The sequence below is a fragment of the Anarrhichthys ocellatus genome, unplaced genomic scaffold, assembly GCF_004355925.1.
Source record: "Anarrhichthys ocellatus isolate YVR2014 unplaced genomic scaffold, GSC_Weel_1.0 scaffold24, whole genome shotgun sequence".
NCBI classification, from domain to species: domain Eukaryota; kingdom Metazoa; phylum Chordata; class Actinopteri; order Perciformes; family Anarhichadidae; genus Anarrhichthys; species Anarrhichthys ocellatus.
In genome coordinates, this window is record NW_022280054.1 from 10,218,606 (window position 1) to 10,238,160 (window position 19,555).

The 19,555-nt window shown below is 42.8% G+C and overlaps 3 protein-coding genes across 5 annotated transcripts; 1 reads left to right on the forward strand and 2 right to left on the reverse strand.

Annotated features, from left to right (window-relative positions):
* The first annotated feature begins 46 nt into the window (after positions 1-46).
* Positions 47-3,897, forward strand: LOC116390946 (T-cell surface glycoprotein CD3 epsilon chain-like). The gene is made up of 5 exons (XM_031861101.1): positions 47-279; positions 783-980; positions 1,061-1,204; positions 1,929-1,966; positions 2,257-3,897. The coding sequence occupies exons 1-5, from the start codon at positions 216-218 to the stop codon at positions 2,314-2,316; spliced, it is 504 nt and encodes a 167-aa protein (XP_031716961.1). The 5' UTR covers positions 47-215; the 3' UTR covers positions 2,317-3,897.
* Positions 3,898-5,498: 1,601 nt separating this feature from the next.
* LOC116391056 (T-cell surface glycoprotein CD3 delta chain) lies at positions 5,499-8,162 on the reverse strand. 2 transcript variants are annotated; one of them, XM_031861292.1, is made up of 7 exons: positions 8,071-8,162; positions 7,692-7,765; positions 7,532-7,552; positions 7,274-7,438; positions 6,990-7,133; positions 6,456-6,517; positions 5,499-6,349 (listed from the first exon to the last, which is right to left on the reverse strand). In XM_031861292.1, exons 2-7 carry the CDS (start codon positions 7,738-7,740, stop codon positions 6,302-6,304), a joined length of 489 nt encoding a protein of 162 aa, XP_031717152.1. In that variant the 5' UTR covers positions 7,741-7,765; positions 8,071-8,162; the 3' UTR covers positions 5,499-6,301. The 2 variants fall into 2 exon arrangements, with proteins under 2 accessions (XP_031717152.1, XP_031717151.1); XM_031861291.1 differs by having other exon boundaries at positions 7,692-7,762; positions 8,071-8,146.
* Positions 8,163-10,111: 1,949 nt separating this feature from the next.
* tmem25 (transmembrane protein 25) lies at positions 10,112-18,220 on the reverse strand. Of its 2 annotated transcripts, XM_031860485.1 has the most exons (9): positions 17,897-18,220; positions 17,153-17,270; positions 13,203-13,550; positions 12,821-13,111; positions 12,502-12,633; positions 12,290-12,323; positions 11,075-11,184; positions 10,333-10,416; positions 10,112-10,238 (listed from the first exon to the last, which is right to left on the reverse strand). In XM_031860485.1, the coding sequence occupies exons 2-9, from the start codon at positions 17,229-17,231 to the stop codon at positions 10,165-10,167; spliced, it is 1,152 nt and encodes a 383-aa protein (XP_031716345.1). In that variant the 5' UTR covers positions 17,232-17,270; positions 17,897-18,220; the 3' UTR covers positions 10,112-10,164. The 2 variants fall into 2 exon arrangements, with proteins under 2 accessions (XP_031716345.1, XP_031716344.1); XM_031860484.1 differs by having other exon boundaries at positions 17,153-18,220.
* Between the last annotated feature and the right edge of the window lie 1,335 nt (positions 18,221-19,555).

The window sequence follows — 19,555 nt, forward strand, 5'->3', positions numbered from 1 at the left end:
GAGAGAGAGAGAGAGAGAGAGAGAGAGAGAGAGAGAGAGAGAGAGAGGAAGATCCACCAAGTCTTCTTCGTTGACGTTGTTTGTCTCTTTGAAGAGGCAGCTTTAAGTGTTTTATTTTGTTTTATGGTGGACACATTCACAGATCTGATCTTTAGAGGAGAAAGCTCAGGAAACACGGAACAAGAAACAGAAGTCGTCTTCTGAAACTAAACAGCATGGGTGTCCGGGCTTCGCTCGCCTTCCTCCTTCTGTTCATAGCTGCTGCCAAGGCTGGTCATGGTGAATATCAGTTATTTTTTTGTTGTATTTCATTTTACATCATATTTTAAAGTCATAAAGTTTGACTATATTGGTCTGGATTTAGAACAAGTGACCAAAGATATGACATTTAAGAGCAACTTCTCCAATTTGCTGTATTTCCTTGCTGCGCCTTAACTGCTCTAACGTGTAAAAGTATTTTTCCGTATGTTTCACTCACTGTACTGTGTACTCCTTTCAGTCTGATGTTTTGATTTACTTGTATCTGTCTTGCTACTTAGTTATTTGTATAACTAGTTGTATTTGTGTGCTTTATTGTGGGCTCTTATTTGAGACAATTCAATCTAAATGTATTTAAGACGTTTAAGACGCGTAAGGCCTGATGTTACACACAAAAACTCTTTACACAAGACGAGCCTCAGCGCTCTGATCATTCTCCTTTCTCCCTAAAAGTATTGAGGAAGAAGAGTCGTGATGAAAATGACTAAAGCAAGTACACTGAATATCTGTCCATGTGTTTTAAGGAGGAGTAACATTCTGGAAGGAAAATTTCAAAATGACCTGTCCTCATGAAGGCTCTTGGCACAACCAATATGAATCATTAGCTAATCAATCAACGTATGAAACACAATATAATAGCAAAACCAAAGGCTTATACCACTGCAGATACATGGATGGTGACGGAAAAGAAATAAAATATTATTTCTACGTGAAAGGACGTGGTGAGTAAAAAAACAATCCTCCATGTTAGTTGTCCTCACTGAGCTTTCAGTCAGTTCAACTGCTGATCTTTGTCCTCTAGTGTGTGCAAACTGTTTTGAGCTGGACGCGGCGGTGCTTGCGGTGGCCATTGTTGTGGACGTGGTGGGGACAGCGTGTGTGATGGTGATTATCTACAGGTTCACCAAGAAGAAAAGCTCAGCCGGACCCACTCAGGCCCCCAAAGGTACATACTGAAGCACTTACCGCAACTCTTGTCATTAACACGTTGATTATTCAGTGAGAACCAGCTGCAGTTCAGAAATATGATTGTACGAATCATATTTCAGTTATTTTCAACAGTGGTGCAAAGTACTTTTACTCAAGTACTATAAGAGTATTTTTATTTTCATAATACTTTTTACTTCTCCGTACATGTTCGAGGAATATACAACAAATTAAGATCATTAATAAATAAATATTTTAAAACATGATATATTATTATAATGAATCTGCCCAGAGTATAAAGTCATTAAAATGAGCTCCATGTTCACCAGCTGCAACATTAAAGCTGCAACAAATGAATGCATCACGAAGTATAATCCAGTAATATGATTATTATTATTATAATGATTATTCTGAAATGGGCCATTCTGCACAATGAGTACTTTTACTTGTGGTACTTTAAGTTTGTTTTGATGCTAATGCTTTTTTGCTTTTATAAAAGTATTGCATTCAAGGGTTTTACTTGTAACCAAGTACTTTTACACAGTGGTATTACTACTTGTACTAAAGTAAAAGATCTGAATACTTCTTCAAACACTGATTTTTAAGTATGTGTTAAACTTTCTGGGTGTGAACTAACTTTACTTTACGAGTAAAGAACCGCATACACAACCTACCATTAAAAAACATTCCTTTTTGAGAATGTAAGTGGAAATATCACACATATTTCTGTTATTATCTTCTAGCACCTGCTCACTCAGGAGGCGAGCCTTCACACTATGAAGTAAGTATATGCGCTGCATTTTCAGATGCCTTCACCTTTTGCATTTGTTGCATTCAAGAATAGATTGTCTTCTCCAGGGTGACCTAAAAATGAGTGCAGCGGTAACCTAACCTAACATTTTCTCATCTTACTCACAGCGAAAGAAGCACATTTCCCCAAAACGTCAAACTTTTCACTTAACTAAAACAGAATAATTAAGTTTCCTGAGTGAATATAACGTGCATTATTGAAAATCTATTTTAAGGTATTACTGTGGTTGACCTAACACTGTTTACTTTGTGTTCTGGCAGCCACTGAACCATCACACTCGCGCCCAGGAGCCTTACTCCACCATCAACAAGATGGGATAGAGACAAGGCACCGGACTGCGCCGGGTCACTGGTTTAAAAGATGCACAGACGAAGGCAGATATTCACAAAAGACAAACATGAACATCATTCATTCTCCCAGCATGCTAACTCAGGCTTTTTCTTTCTTGGATTTAAAGGGTCGGTTGACCCATTTTCTCACTTACCCTCAGTATTACGTGGGTTCCATTTGTCCAGGCATGTCACCGTGGTACAACAGAGCTGGATGGCATTTAGTTTGTGGTGCTCACGTATTTAAAAATGATTTTGTAAAACTACTTAGGGACTACTTTCTTCCACAGAAATGGTCAGTAATTACCAACCTGAGGATATTTCTGCAGTTAGGTGGTCCATGGAAAGATTATGCTTATCTTCTTTTTAAAAATTGTGATTTGACAATATAACATATATCCACACATTTGTGTTCAAATAGACTCACAAAGAGGATTACAAATGGGTGTGATGCCAATCTTCATTGTATTTATTGTCACAATAATCTATCAACTCAGCTGTTCCTCTGACCTGAGGCCGTTTTGTTACCTTGACTCCAAGTGCAGTGTCTTGTAACTGACAGTGCATGATTAAAATGTTCAAGTATGAATGCAAACTTGACTGACTAACAGAAAGAAAAGACTCCACGCCTAAGCATCCACTGTGTTTTCTTTGCAATTAAATACTTTTGAACAATTCCATAAAGCCATCACACCGATCCGTATCACACAAGCCCGTCTCACAGGGCTGAGCGGGATACGTCAGACACAAAAGGTTTGGCAACTACTCATGTATAGAATGTTTTAAATGTAATATTTCAATAATGTGAGCAGCACAAACAAATTCCATTGACGTCTACTGTATTGGTGTGGATGCAGAAATGTCAGAGGAAAATAAAACCAAAACAATCCGAGTGGCTAAACACCATTAGAGGTGAGAGAGTAAACAATATACATAATGTACATACGATGTTCTGTTTTTTTACGGTGCCATAGTGGTGTTGATTGAATGATTTTAGTAGTGAGGTCATAGTTAGTGGTGTTGTTGGTGTTTCTATTATTCTGCCTCCTCATGTATGTAAATGTGAAGAACAACCTGAAATTTGGCCTCAGCTAAAAAACGTATAATTGAATTTCCAAATTTTCAACAATGTCACCAATAACGTAGCATCACCAGCTTCGTAAAGTTATAATTAACGGACAGGTGTACCTACTAAAGTGGCCATTGAGTGTTTATATATGTGTAGTGTAGTGTACTAACCCTTTAATATAAAACATTGGCAGAGTCTAATTCATAATAGTGTCATAAATAAAAATCATACTGTCATTTCAAATATAGAGATACAAATATGCCTGTTTTACATATATGCATAATAAGTTAAACTGATGTAACTTATTAAACTTTGTCAGACATTCTGCTCATCACATCAAATCGCTTCGTGTGTTTTCTTTTCTTTTTTTTTGCTTTTTTTCATTCTGATCTAATCTTCTGCATTGATCTCATTGTTACTGCAATGGACACGCGTGTCACTAATAAAAGAACCACAGCAAACACTGTTCTCATTTTCTTCTCTGCTCAATGGTCGGAAACAATACCGAGATGCTTCCACAGATATAAATGAATGTATATGATTCACGAAGAGGCCCCAAAGCCGCAGTACATATCCGTAGCTCACCCACATGCACACAATCACATCATTATGTCTTTTATCGCCAGCGTCTCTCTCGTGTGAGAGACATGCAGCCTTTGAAAACATCTGACACATCTCTGAAAACATGTCTCAATACATAGAGATGAAATAAATGGAAAATGTGTCATCATGTTTTGGCCTTCTGTTTGCACAACTGTTTTTTTCCCAGCAGTGACTGGGCACAGCTGTACGGATGGAAATGAAAGTGGGGAAACGGACGTAATGTTTCTCCTTCATGCACACTACTAATGATTGATAAGTATATTATTCTGCATGCAGCTCCGAGGTGTAGTGTTTAGTGGAAACACTCCCACACTTACTGCTCAGCTATCTTCAGCTAACATCAGCTGTATGTTTGTGTGAGACAGAGACAATGAGGTAGGGGGGGGGGGTCAAACCGTTCCTGCACACAGACCTACATCTGCTCGACGAGTGTATGTGGTTGTGTCAGCGCGATGCATGAACGTGCACATGAGCCTGTGTGTGTGTGTGTGTGTGTGTGTGTGTGTGTGTGTGTGTGTGGGTTGATCAGAGTTGTGTTTCGGAGCCGAGCTGTCTTAGCTTCGTTGCTTGATCTCTCTTCTCTTCCTCAGGTGGAGAACTGCAGTTTGTAGCTTTGTCACAGCAGCGTTAAGAAGTCAGAAGACTCCAAGTAGTGATCAAAGAAGGCGGGGGTTCTCTCCTCCTCCTCTTCTCTGTTACTATTTTAACCTTCTTTTTTTCTTTATCTTCCTCTCTGCTCTGATCTTTACCCTTATGTCATTTTTTGGTAGCACTTTATAATAACTACACACTATGAAGCATTAGTTAAGTATGAGTAAACACTTAATTCATCATTTATAAAGCATTGTTCCTACATTAATAATTCATTAGTATGCAGTTCATAACGACAGTTGTAAATGTTTTATTCTTGATTAATAAGCCCGTCTATTATGTGTTTCATTATTGTGTTTTCATACTTTATAAATGGTGGATTCCCCATTTGTAAATGAAGTATTATATATTTTACAAACCAATTATTAAGGAGTTGTAGATGATTAATAAGATCATTTATAAAGTGTTAGTAAATGATTAATAACTTATTTAGATGTACATTATTCATGCTTTTATATATATAATGGTTAGGGACTATGTTAATATATGCTTTATAAATGCATATTAATACTGCAATTCATGATTAATTCATGATTTATTAAGGTAGTTACTACTCATTAGTAAAGTGTTTTATGTGACCTCATCTAAAGTGAGGACTATTTATGCCTTATAAAGCATTTATTAAGTGTTTTATGTGACCTCATCTAAAGTGAGGACTATTTATGCCTTACAAAGCATTTATAAATGACATTGAAAGGCCAGCAGTGTCTCAAAACAGACAACACAAAGTGATCAAAAACATATTAATATTTATTGCAAGATGCAAACAATATACTGTTAAATACAAACCTCTCATCCATTAATTCATGTAAGAAACAAACAAAGACATTCTCCTTCAGGAGAACATGGCTGTATATAAAACGTTTGTAAATATATGACTGAAACTAACCAGGAGCTTTGCTTTATAAGGCATAAATGCCTTATAAAGCATCTATGAATGCACCAATGCATAAGCAGCCGTTTACTGTGTTAGCTGGTTGAGGTGAAGCTTTCTTTTTATAAGTGGTCACAAACCAAACATGCCATTAGGTCAGTCTTAAACAGAGCGTTGTGGTTTTTTTAAATATATTTTTCAAGTATAATCTTAATCTAAAAAGTTACTACTCATTGTTGTCAAGCTAATGTAGTATTACAAAGCACAATACTTCTCTCTGAAATGCATGGGTGTAGAAGTAGCAAGTTCAAGTACAGCACCTGAGTAAATGTACTTTACTTTCCAACACTGGATACAACATGACAAAACAGCACATTTTGTGTTCCTCAATTATTCATTTTTATTTTGCATCACGATAATTTCAGTTTCGTTAAAATAAAAACTTCATTTCTACGTCATGATACGTGCCGGCTGTTGTAGCGCTCCTCGCAGGATAGGAAGAGAAAAACATAGATAATGAATGAAAATACCACACTGGCCGGTTAAAATGCTACCAAAATAAGAACTGATAAATACAGAAACAGGTTAACAAGTCACTCATTACGTGACGACTGAGAGCGATATTACAGGCATAGCGAAAGGAAATGACAACAGCTAAAATGGTATCATACCATGCATATAGTATTATGGATGAGTGTCACCCATTACACCCTGCTGCAGAGGTTTGAGGTGAAAGGATAATGTGGCGAGTATGTTTTCAGCTGCGGGGGGGTCAGGGTCTATTTTCTCAGCACATCGTACGTGTCTCTGTGGCCTTTCTTCAGAGGCTGAGGGAGGAGAGGTGGGGTAAAGAAAGGGAAGAGAAAAAGTTACATTTCAATTGTATTAATGTGATAATATCATATGCCAATTGAAATTCACATTTCAGCTCACCTGGTAGGTATCATTGGGGCCTCTGCTCCCTTCATTTGGAGTGCGACGCGGTCTGTCAGAGCCTGAGGAGAGATTTATTGATATTATAGATAGGTATGTAGGTAGGTAGAGTTGTAGGGAGGAAGGGAGGTACGTAAATTGGTAGGGAGTGAGGGAAGTAGGGAGGTAGGTAGGTTGTGTTGTGGGGAGGTAGGTGGGGACGTAGGGTTGTAGGTAAGTTGATAGGGAGGGAGGGAGGGAAGTAAGTATTTAGGTATGGAGGGAGGTATGTAAATAAGTAGGTAGGGAGGGAGGTAGGTAGATAGGGAGGTCGGTAGGTAGGGAAGTAGGGAGGTAGATAGGTAAGGACGGTGGAAGGTATAGGGAGGGAGGAAGGGATATAGGTAGGTAGGGAGGGAGGGAGTTAGGGAGGCATGTAGATAGGTAGGTAGGGAGGGAGGCATTTAGATAGGGAGGGAGGTATGTAGGTAGATAGGTAGGTAGGTAGGTAGGAAATGAGGTAGGTAAGTAAGGAAGTAGGGAGGGAGGTATTACTTTTCTTGGGAGAGGTGACTGGACCGATCCGATTCAGAGAAGCAATGAGATAGACGGCCACTCCGATCACAATGGTAGCCACCACGTCTCCTACAACCATTCCTGTTATTGAAGCCGTGTCCAGCTCGACGCAGTTATCACAGGCTGGACACAAACACACAGAGTATACCAAGTATGATTACTGTTAAAAAAATGACTGTACTTAAAACACTGTGGATGCAAATAATACAAGAATAAAAGTACACATAAAACACAAAAACATGCAGTCTTGCTGCAGAACTTACTTCGAAACTTCATAAAGATTTGTAATTGTTGGTCATCCTTCCAAAACGTGTACTCCCCTGTGTTCTCATCTTTGTATTCCAGCAATTCCTCATCTTTAGAATTTATGAGATAATTAGCGGTACAACGCAGCTTAATCCCATTAAAGACTTCGGTCACTACAATCTCTTTGCAAGAAAAAGACAGATTTTAACATAATTAGTTCAAGCATGTAGTCGTTATTATGCAACTAAATGTGACTAATGAAGCAGTCCTCTTACCTGGATCACAGCTGACGGGTGCTGTGGGAGACATTTGGAAAGAATCATAAAATAAACATTGACTTTAATGAAACTGCCAAACAATTTGCTGCTATTAAAATGATTAAAGGGCACTTTTGTAACTGGAACCCCAACTGGTGTAAGATGTTTGAAGGCCTACCTGTCAGCGTCCAAAGCAGCAGCAAACAGGCGGCCAAAACTGATTTCATCGCGTGTTTACTCCTCGGAGTTCTGCTGTTGACGGAGGGAGATATTTGAGATCATCGCGAGTACGAGGAGGCACACAACAGAAAACAGGAAGGGCGCCATTTTCTGCTCACTTGTCAACCATTTTATTTTGTTATAACAGATAACCGATGACGAGAGACGAAACACAGGGTGTTATTTTATGAAAATCATTTTGGCTAATTTGTAAAACAAACTGACTTTGGGATCGTTTATTTTACTTAAGCTTGTATTATTTCTCCTCCATCAAAGCTGGTGAACAACACAATGTGAGTGAGATGAAAATACAGCATATTTGAAATAAAAGTACTGACCTCAAAATACAGAGCTGCCGTGTCCCTGCTGCCAAAGCACCCAGTCTCCGTCTGTTGAAGTGTCACAGTCTGTGTGTGCGTGTGTGTGTGTGCGTGTGTGTGTGTGTGTGTGTGTAGGTGTGTAGGTGTGTGTGTGTGTGTGTGTGTGTGTGTGTGTGTGTGTGTGTGTGTGTGTGTGTGTGAGGGAAGTGAGTGTGATTGGTGTATTTTCCGTTTAAGGCTTTGTTGGTTTCTACGTCTGGAGGACTGTGTGTCTCTGTGACTTCCAATAAATGACACTGGTGGAATAAACAGTTAATTTACTTTCTTACGTACAACAATGACTTTTATTTCCATTTCACGGCGCTTTATTTGGGAAATATTGAACTTCTTGCTCCACCACATTAAAAGCAGCTATCTCCAAAGCACCATTTTACATACAAAAATATTAAGAGGTTTTATCATACGATGCATTGCGAGACTAAACTACTTAAACACTATGAGAAGATGGTTAAAACTAACTCAAAACTGCAACAATAAAGTGCTACTTAGTATATAATATCATTATCTAACAGTATAATACATTAAAGTAGAGTGCTTTTTCTTCTTTCATAATATTTATGGACTTTTACTCAAGTAGTGCAGGACTTTTACTCGTGACGGAGTATTTTATAGCTACTTTTAGTCAAGTAAAGGATCTGAATATTCCTTCCATTGATAATGTCAGAATATACTATAACATTTAGTGCACTGGCAGCGGGGAAGCTGCAGATAATTGTTGATTCATTCTCTGTTCCCTGACCAGGACTTTATATCAAAATATAAAAGTATCACGGTTCAATTTTACACGTGTGTCATGAGACATTTTGTCAAATCTGCTTGCAAATTTTCCAAAAGACACGCGCAGCAATCTGTGAAGGAAAATCTTCGTATTGACTGTGGAAATAAAGTCACCACCAGCCACATATGAGCTGAAACGACTGATCCATGTGTTCACACCGACTGCTACGTGCTCCTTGGTTGCTTTTGGAGACGTGTGGAGCTGCTCCATCTGGAATAAAACAAAAGACACAAACACAGCCATGTGTGTGTGCAGATTAATATTTAAACTCTGTGTGTGTTGTGAATGTTTGCCAGACTGCATTCCCTGTTCAGCACAGAAGAAGCAGCAGAGAGAAAAGGAGAGAGAGAGAGAAGAGCAAAGAGATGTTCCCACAACACAAATCCGCTTCCTGTCTGAAGAAAAGCCACAACAACCTGTGACCTAGAGCTCACACCTGGCTGACACACACAGATACACACAGTCAAACATAAAGACATGCATTATTCATCTCCTGCACCTGCTATTGTTATCAAATTCAACAATACACTCATCTTTAGTACCACGTCAAAAACACCCTCATGACTGATTGTCCTCCATGTTTTCCGGCTTAAAAAGCATGTAAGAGCGCCCCCTGGTGAGCGCCAACAAAAACCACAGCAGGCCCCAACATTTAGTTCATACAATTTCAATATTGTCTTTATTAGACGTCCTCTTTTATACACATATACATATGCATACAAATATACAGTACGTGACTTGTTACATGTCCATATACGAGGACACACTCCATCAATATGTAACCATCCTATTTGGATATTACACGTCAAAAATGTAAAATCTCACGTACAGGAACACTTATCTTGGACTTTCCGGTGGTAGCATAGAACGATGAACGCATTCCAATAACGCGACAGGGAGGAAGACATCATGAGCGTGTGGTTACAGGAGGGAATCATGTCCAAACATACGGAACATGAGCATATTTATGTAGAGTTCATACTTTGCATTGTTGAGACAACACATCAGGGGTGTGCAGACCAGAGATCTTGATTCAGAGAGACAAAAACATCGCCACTTTTGATTTTGTGAACAACAAATTCAAGTTTGTGTGTTGATAATCTGACAGAGGAAGGTTTGTTTCCGGTTCCTCATCATGCTGGTCCAGCTTGAAGGTGACTGATGATTGGTTGAGTGGCTGACTGGCAGTTGTCGGTTATCTCTCGGTACAGCCGCGCGGTTGGAAGTAGTTTTGCATGCATTACGTGTGAGTTTGTGCGTAACTTTGAGGTCAGTCAGAGCCAGACCTCCTCACTGCTTGTGCTGTTCACCTTGTAGATGTAGCCCACCATCGGATATCTGGCAAAACCTGGGGAGCATTCAGAGGGAGCACAAAGGATAACACACTCACTGCTGTTCCCACACCGAATGTGAAGTCACAAAATGGAGCGTATTTGCCTGACCTCTGGCGGCGTAGGCTACAGACAGATCTTCCTCCTCCTCTTCCTTCTTCTCGCCCACACTGTTCTGCTGGGCGGCCTCTCGGGCTGCGGGAAGGACGGAGGACAAAAAGAGATGCGTGGATGAGTTTGAAGGGATGGTTTTGGGGAAAATGTACACGCAAGATAGAGAGATTGAATACAAATCTAACATACAAGAGTGGTATCAATCTTCTCATCTAAGTTTTGGCAAGAAAGCAAAAGTGTTTTTCCCAAAATGTTGAACTATTTAATAGTGACAGCAAGTTAGTACGAGCGTCTCCTTCCTTACATCAATGTACTCATTACATTGTCATTTTATTTAAAGTACTTAATTGCCATGCAGCATGGTCCCAATGCACTTAACAATTAAAAGAAGAAGGCGTAGAACAAAGCACACAGCAGGCACATCAAATAATAACCGTTACAAACAACAGTATCCAGCAACACGTGTCATTTCCCGCTCGTTACATGCATACGGTCTTTTCAAAATAAACTTCCGTCTTCACAGGTTCACTAATTGTACTTATGGCTTGAAAACTTGCAGTATTTGCATATTTGTAAATTGTTGATTGCCACATACAGTCCATATCTATATATTGTATATATACTACATATGCAGATACTAAACTTTCTCTTAGCATGGACTGTACTCAGCCCATGTCTGGCCTCCACTACAGCTCCAACCATCTGTGTGTGAGGTGAGGGTGTTTTCTTAAACTCGTACCTTTTCTCAAAGTGTTGAGGTCGTTGAGCTGCATGTTGGACGGCAGAGACATGTTCTCTCGGGGGATGTAGGTCTTACCAGCTTTCTCTGTCTTCAGATTGGCTGAGTCACTGTTTGGGGAACATGGAGGAGAGATATCCAACTTGGATTAGACGTGCCATTGGTCTGCAGGATGGACATCAAATATTCATTAGAGCACAAAAACACTTTCATCAGTGTTTTCCCTCCAATCCGCTGATGGTGCTGAGATGAAAATGATTAGATGAGAGGCGGTGATAAGTGTGTGATACAGAATCAGCGGTTGTAGAGATTGTAAAGGAGTTTGGGGATGTCCACAAGCCGGAAAACCCTTAATTGACAATTATCAACATTAAATAAGTTTTAATTCTCTACATGCGACAGGTGGATGTGTGTGTAATGCTAAGTCCTTGTTAGCATATTAGCATCTACATTAAAGTCTGAGGAACACCGTCTGCCTGTTCACGGTGTGAGAAATGCTTGTGAGATTCTGATTCGCAATGATTGAATATGTGACGTTTTAAAGGAATAGTTCAACATTTTGAGAAACTTTTTGAAATTTGCTTCCTTCTGAATGTTAATACGAAGTTAAGCAGCTTGTTAGCTAAACTTAGCACAAAGACTGGAAAGGGGGGGGGGGGGCTAGGCGGGCTTGGTTCATAGGTAACAAAATTCAGCAGTTTCCAGTATTATTGCTAAGCTAAGCTAACAGCCCACAGGCTTTAGCTTCGTATTTGATTTACAGACAAGGAGAGTGGTGTTGAACTCGCAGCAAGAAAGCTAATAATTGGATTTTACCCAAAATTTAATATAGATTTCTTTCTTTCAATGCGCCTCCAAGGACAGTGTTAATAGGAAAATGAATATGTTACTTTCTTAAAAGTGAATTTTTTTCTGAACGAAATCAATGCATTTCACCCATTAGTCAATACTAAAACTTAAGAGGTTCTGACCTCCATTTATTGAATTTATTTCTGCTAAGGAAGAAAGGCAACATATGGGAGACCACACATCTGGTAACAAGACAATTACAGCTGTCTTATAATTGAAACTTAACCCCAAATATCACCACTTGGTGGTCAAAAGGAGACACCGTCTACCATAAATCAGTCTACTACGTTACTCGCTCTACTTTCTGGTTCTATTAAGGTGGTTCACACAAATATCCACTGACTGACGTCTGATTATTGTATTCACCTTTTCTTGGTCATCAGAATCTCCACTGGCTCATCTGCAACACAATACAAGGAGATGCTGAGTAAGTGTTATACGCTGCAATGCACAACGCTACAGTCATTGATCTTCCAGCCGAGCTGCTCACTACACACACACACACACACACACACACACACACACACACACACACACACACACACACACACACACACACAAACACACTCTAGTCTCACCAAAGGACTTGCTCTTGTTTTTTTGCATGAGGCAGAGAACAATCAGACTGAGGATGAGGAGGGCCATGAAGGCCATGGCTCCCCCGGTCACTATTCCCAGAATGGGCACCTCCACGCGAGACTGCAGGAACTCTGGAGAGCGAGGCAGAGAGAGAGAGAGAGAGTTAAAGGAATAGTTTGACTGTTGTGAATTGTGCTTATTAGCTTTTTTATGGAGCGTTAGATGAGAGGAATGATACCGCTCTCAGGTGTGATGAGGCAACAGCTATGACGTAGTTATGACTAAGACCTTCTCGGTTTCCCTTTTGCCATCACTGACCTGCCAGTGTGAGGTTGCTCTGCACCGTTCCCACACTGTTGCTGACGTTCAGCGAGATGTTCCCTGATAGATTCCCCAGCGTGATCTTCAGCGTGTGATTGGTCAACCAGGGGTAGCGTCGTGAGTCCAGGATGAGGAAGTCGGAGGTGTTGGCCACCAGCTGGCCGGACTGGTCCACGAAGGTGATGGTGGCGGGCGGGTTGGACCGCACCAAGGCGAAGAGGACCAAGGAGAGGCCGGGGTCTGAGGATTCGCTGTAGTGGGCGTTCAGCCTCAGGACCTCTGGCTGAACTGGGAGACGGAGGAGAGGAAGAACTTTATTCACTGGATCAACAGAAAACAGCTTACCATCCAGAAACATTTGGCACACACACACACTCACACTGGACATTGAGCGTGACCGTGGCATTGTGGCTCTCTCCTGTCCTGGGGTTGGATGCGACGCACACCAGCTCCCGGTCCCACTTCCTGGCCCGCAGAGAGAAGGTGCTGTTGTGATGGGTCCGCGACCTCGGGACCTCAAAATCTTCCCGCGGCGACGTCATCACCAGCCGGCCCCGGGTCGGCGGGGGGTCTCTCTGCTGCTCCCCGTTCAGGTACCACGTCAGCAAGGGAGGGGCGCGGGGATCCCAGCCGTTTGATTGGCAGTTGAAGCCGTGTGTCATGTTCTCCTGCAGTGTCACAGCAGCTCGGTGCCGTCCGTCAATTTTGGCGGCGGGCCCGATTGCACCTGTGAGAGAAAGATTGATGTTCATGTGGATATACAAAAAAAAAAGACCGTGTGGGCAAAACATGACAAATATATATATATAGATATATACCAAGATGGCGCCGCAGATGGCAGCCTCGGTACTGCGCTCTCTCGTACTTTTTCTGTTTTTGTTCATTTGTCTTGTTTCCAGCTCTCCCTCTCTGATCTCATTCAGCAGAGAGGAACTCTTCAACATCCGTCTATTCACTGGCCAAACTTTTTCGCCGCCTCTTATCGAACCAGAGAGTTTTTCAGAGATTTTAGTTGGGGGAGCAGCTGCTCTACTCGGAATTTATCGGAGACGTCGACGTGGGAAGCGAGCAGGAGCGCTCGTTAACCTGCGCCGACGGGAACTGCGCTCCGGTCAATTCACCTGGCGAACGTCCGCTCTCTGGCTAACAAGATGGATGAGCTGCTGCTCCTCAACAAAGCAAACACGGACTTTAGCAGATCCGCCGCCCTGTGCTTCACTGAAACCTGGCTCGGTGAGCACATCCCGGACAGCGCACTACATCTGCCGGGCTTCCAACTCCTCCGAGCGGACCGCGTCACGGCGCTGTCGGGGAAAACGAGGGGAGGCGGAATCTGCTTCTCCATTAATGAAGGTTGGTGTACTGATGTCACATTGTCAAAGGAATCATGCAGCCCTCACCTAGAAACACTTTTCATAGACTGCAAACCTTTTTATTCACCGCGGGAGTTTTCCTCGTTCATCCTGGTCGGTGTCTCCATCCCACCACACGCCTGTGTGTGTGAGGCTCTCCAACACCTGGCTGAGCAGATCACCAACATGGAGCACAATCACCCAGACTCCCTGCTCATTGTTCTTGGGGACTTCAACAGAGCAAACCTCAGCAAAGAACTGCCTAAATACAGACAGCATATTAAGTGTAGCACCAGGGACAAAAACACACTGGACCACTGCTACACTGTCATAAAGGATGCATACCGCTCACTCCCCCGTGCAGCTCTGGGACTCTCTGATCACTGTCTGGTTCATCTTCTCCCGACCTACAGGCAGAAACTAAAATCTGCAAAGCCTGTGGTGAAGACTGTGAAGAGATGGACCAACGAGGCAAAGCTGGAGCTACAGTCCTGCTTTGCCTGCACTGACTGGAGTGTTTTCGAGGCTGCTGCTACAGACCTGGATGGGCTCACTGACACTGTGACATCGTACATCAGCTTTTGTGACGACATGTGTGTGCCGAATAAAACCTTCTGCACATTCAATAACAATAAACCCTGGTTTACTGAGAAACTCAGGCATCTTCGTCGGGCCAAGGAGGAGGCCCCCCCCCCCCACTGAGGCCAATCACCGACTGGCTGATGACCTGAATTGTTTCTATTGCAGGTTTGATTTGATAAGCCCACTTTCACACCCCCCACCTTCAAACAACCACCTACACCCCCTGCCTCCTTCTCACCTCTTCCAACCGACCCCCCACCGGCACTGAGGTTCTGCGAGGAGGATGTGAGTCGGCTCTTTCACAGACAGAAGACCAGGAAGGCACCAGGCCCAGATGGTGTGTCACCCTCCTGCCTGGAAGTCTGTGCTGACCAGCTGGCCCCCATCTTCACACAGATCTTCAACCGATCACTGGAGCTATGTGAAGTACCCTCCTGCTTCAAAACGCTCCACGATCATCCCGGTCCCCAAGAAATCCTCCATCACAGGATTGAATGACTACAGGCCCGTCGCGCTGATGTCTGTGGTCATGAAATCCTTTGAGAAACTGGTGTTGACCCATCTGAAGGACATCACAGGACCCCTGCTGGACCCCCTGCAGTTTGCCTACCGTGCAAACAGGTCGGTGGATGATGCAGTCAGTATGGGACTGCACTACATGCTGCAACACCTCGACTCCCCAGGGTCATATGCAAGGGTTCTGTTTGTGGACTTCAGCTCAGCGTTCAACACCATCATCCCAGCAATACTCCAACCCAAACTCTCCCAGCTCACTGTGCCAGCCTCCACCTGTCAGTGGATCACAAACTTCCTGACTGACAGGACGCAGCAGGTGAGGCTGGGAAAAATCACATCCAGCACCCGGACTATCAACACTGGCGCCCCCCAGGGTTGTGTGCTCTCCCCACTGCTCTTCTCCCTCTACACCAACGACTGCACCTCAGAGGACCCAACGGTCAAGCTCCTGAAGTTTGCAGACGACACAACGATCATCGGCCTCATCAGGGACGGTGATGAGTCTGCGTACAGGCGGGAGGTTGAACAGCTGGTCCTCTGGTGTAGTCAGAACAACCTGGAGCTAAACAAGCTCAAAACTGTGGAGATGACAGTGGACTTCAGGAGGAGCCCCCCAACACTGCCCCCCCCTCACCATACACAACAACACTGTGTCTGCTGTGGAGACCTTCAAGTTTCTGGGATCCACAATCTCCCAGGACCTGAAGTGGGCCTCCAACATCAACACCATCCGGAAAAAGGCACAGCAGAGGTTGTACTTCCTGCGCCAGCTCAGGAAGTTCAACCTACCTCAGGAGCTGCTGATCCTGTTTTACTCAGCCATCATCCAGTCTGTTCTCTGTTCCTCTATCACTGTGTGGTTTGGATCGGCCACCAAACGGGCCAGGAACAGACTGCAACGGATTGTCAGGTCTGCAGAGAGGATCATTGGTTCCAGCCTGCCCTCCATCCTGGACTTGTTCACCTCCAGAGTCAGGAAACGGGCTGGAAAGATCTCTGCAGACCCCTCACACCCTGGACACAAGCTGTTCCAACTCCTCCCCTCTGGTAGGCGCTACAGGGCTCTGTACGCCAAAACCACCAGACACAGGAACAGCTTCTTTCCACTGGCCGTCACTCTCATGAACAATAAATAAGTTATACTGCACTATTACCACCACTTATAATTCATGCCATTGTCTATAGGTTTATGTTCACATGTATATATATATATATACACTTTTTCTCTTGAATTTATATTTATACTTATATTGTATATAGCTAAATGTCTATACCTACATCCGTTCTACTTTTTTGCTGCCCTTTTTTATTCTTTATATATATATATTGTCTTGTTTATTGTAAATTTGTGTTTGTACATTGAGAGCGGAGTGGAAACCGGAGACAAATTCCATGTATGCGTAAGCATACATTCTGAAATAAACTCAACATGTAGTTAGCCTGAACGAAAATGTATCCCTGCATATGAATGACTTTATATGTGTACTGTTACTCCACGCAAATATTACAACTTAAAGGAATAGTTTGCCATTTTTTTGAATAATGCATATTCCTTTTGTTACAGAGATTTATAAGAGAAGATTGATACAACTCTCCTATCTGGCTGTTAAATATGAAGCTACAGCCAGCAGCCGGTTAGCTTAGCTTAGCTTAGCCCAGAGACTGGCTGCCTAAATTAACTAAATCCTCATACCAGCACCTCTAGAGCTCACTAACTCACTAACTAATTTAACTGTTCCCACCTTTATCACCTGTTATTAATGCCATTGTCATAAACATAGGTGCAGAGCAATAATCTTGAGGTCATCTTTGGTTGAATTCCATGAATGCAAGAAAAGGTCAAACAGGTCATGTACGTTACAGTTGCAGAGCGCCTCACCTGTCCAGGACAAGGCCAGTGTGTGAAGGAACACGACAGCAGAGCCCGATGCCCACCTCCTCAGGCATACACACTCCATACTGGCCCGACTGAGCACCGCGCACACACACACATCTACCTGTTTGGAGAAGAAATTAATCAGAGACGGACATCTGTGTCTGAGGATAAAGGTTTTTGGTTTGTGATTCTTGATGGTTGAGATTGAGATGCTGGCCTGCAGAGAGGCAGACAGAGCTACTGAAAAGGAACTTTCAATTCCATGCAATACTGACAAAAACCCAGCTCGCAAGGACACCGACATGCCTCTCACATGTCAATAATTCACCACCTGGCTAGCTTCGACTCACCCCATCACTACAATACAAAACATTCACAGGCCTGCTTGGATCGACAGTGATTGTGTGTACGCACGTACAGTGAGTACAGGGTACGGGGGGGGGGGGGGACAAGTGATGCCTGGTGTTTGCTTGCAATCTGGGTCATGTGATATGTGCGAGCACTCCGGATGAAAGCAGGAACAGTGCCATGAAGGAAACACTCACAATCCCACACATATGTAGATGATGAAGAGACATTCCTGCACACACGTTAGAGGATGTTAAACAGGAATGAAGATGATGGGATTGCACTGACAATCAAAGGCTGCATGCAGGCATTTCAATGCAGAGGTAAATACGGAAAAGTAAGCCCTCTTCATTACACACACACACACACACACACACAAAAACACAGACACAATATTACCTCAGCCCTTTCTGCAGATGCTGTTGTGATTCAGCCTGCTGGAGCTCCATGGCAGCGGAGGTGGAGGAAGTGAAGGATGGCGGTAACAGCGGAGAGATGAGAGGCAGCCCTCCCTGACTCAGTTGCTTTCCCATCTGCGTACACTCACACACTTACACACACACACACACGGCTCTTTGGAGGGTACAGCAGCTCCAGTAGCAGCGTTTACTAGCTGGCAGGGGCTGCTGGCTGACGCAGGCAGTAAGGAGGAGAGAGCGGAAAGGGAGGAGGGGGTGAGTGAGGAAGAGGAGCAGGCAGCTGAGGAGATGGAGAGAAAGAGGGAGAGAGTGAAGACAGAGAGGAAAAGGGAAAGGAGCAGAGGATGCAGAAAGAGAGAGAGAGAGGGAGAGGAGAGTGGGCACAGAGTCGTGAGGATAGAGAAAAAATAAAAAAGAGCCGATGTGGGAGACGAGGCTGGAAGACGAGAGAAGGAGCTCTGTGCAAAAACATCAATCGTTAACAATCTACTACGTGGAACTGAATTGTGGTGGATGGAGGAGTGTAAACTGTCAGTTCATGGGGGATAATTCTCTTCCTGTCATTCATCCTTCCTGTTAATCAAACAAGCATGTACAAGTAACTGACACACAGATGCTCTTCATGGCTCACTGAGACTGAGCTCAATTACTTCAGACTGGAAAAGCCTCTGCAGTGCAGCTGCACAGACCAGAGCAGCAGCATGCAGAGCACTGCAGCCCAAAGGCAGACAAAGGAATCAGGCCTATAGAACAGGTATGTCCTGTGCTAATGACAGCATTTACGCTTGAATTACTCTTCAGGAAATACGGCCATTTTTAGTCTTTTATCCCCTTCTCTCTTGTCCTAAACCAAAACAAAACAACCAAAAAGCAATGCATCTAGTAATAACTTTATATCCTTTTACCGACAAGCATCAGTGGAACAGAGGGTTAGGCTTCATGACTGATGAAACAAGCTGAATATTTAAGACATTTGCATCACTATAATGTAAACAGATACAGATAACATATTGCTGACAGGACTGGTCGGTGCCGGACATAAACAGGTAACTCCTGCTGCATTCAACAAAGGAACCCGTTCACCTTTCACCCCGAAAACATAACAAAAATCATTTGTATCTTGAAAGATTTAGAACTACCGTCAGCTCTCCAAAAGATGAAGTGGAGCTCGGGCTGTGAAATAAAAACATTCATCATCACATTGAAACTAGAGCAAGATGATAAAGAGATGAGCTTATTGAAAATATGTTATCAGCCGATAAGCAACAGGAAGTTACAGGACACAAAGGCCGAAGTAGGCTTGTGGTAATTCAGAAAGTGTCTATTACATTGTTTGTCCACTACAGAACACTGATAAGTGGATTTTTTAACTGTAAAATGTCCCACTCACTTTACATTAACATGTCTCTGGGATCCCGATCGAGACTGTTTATATTATGTTGTATAGAAATCATTTTTGGTTAATTGATTGATTGATTGGTTAATCGGCAAAGAAATGAATCAGGAACCGTGTTGTTTTGTCATTCTTCAAGAAAAAAAAAAAAAGGCAAACATTTCCTGCATTTCTCCATCTTATGAGAGAGTAAACTTAGTGTCTTTCGGTATTTGACTGCTAGACAAAACAAGCTATTTGAAGACA

Coding starts and splice junctions, on each gene's coding strand:
- LOC116390946 (XM_031861101.1), top strand. CDS start 216: ATGGGTGTCCGGGCTTCGCTCGCCTTCCTCCTTCTGTTCATAGCTGCT. Junction 981..1,060: donor TTTCTACGTGAAAGGACGTG/GTGAGTAAAAAA, acceptor TTTGTCCTCTAG/TGTGTGCAAACTGTTTTGAG. Junction 1,967..2,256: donor GCGAGCCTTCACACTATGAA/GTAAGTATATGC, acceptor GTGTTCTGGCAG/CCACTGAACCATCACACTCG.
- LOC116391056 (XM_031861292.1), bottom strand. CDS start 7,740: ATGAAATCAGTTTTGGCCGCCTGTTTGCTGCTGCTTTGGACGCTGACA. Junction 7,553..7,691: donor GCTGCTTTGGACGCTGACAG/GTAGGCCTTCAA, acceptor TGTCTCCCACAG/CACCCGTCAGCTGTGATCCA. Junction 6,518..6,989: donor AGTCACCTCTCCCAAGAAAA/GTAATACCTCCC, acceptor ATCTCTCCTCAG/GCTCTGACAGACCGCGTCGC.
- tmem25 (XM_031860484.1), bottom strand. CDS start 17,453: ATGTCGGTGTCCTTGCGAGCTGGGTTTTTGTCAGTATTGCATGGAATT. Junction 11,185..12,289: donor ATTCTGATGACCAAGAAAAG/GTGAATACAATA, acceptor TTCCCCAAACAG/TGACTCAGCCAATCTGAAGA. Junction 10,239..10,332: donor TGTAGCCTACGCCGCCAGAG/GTCAGGCAAATA, acceptor AATGCTCCCCAG/GTTTTGCCAGATATCCGATG.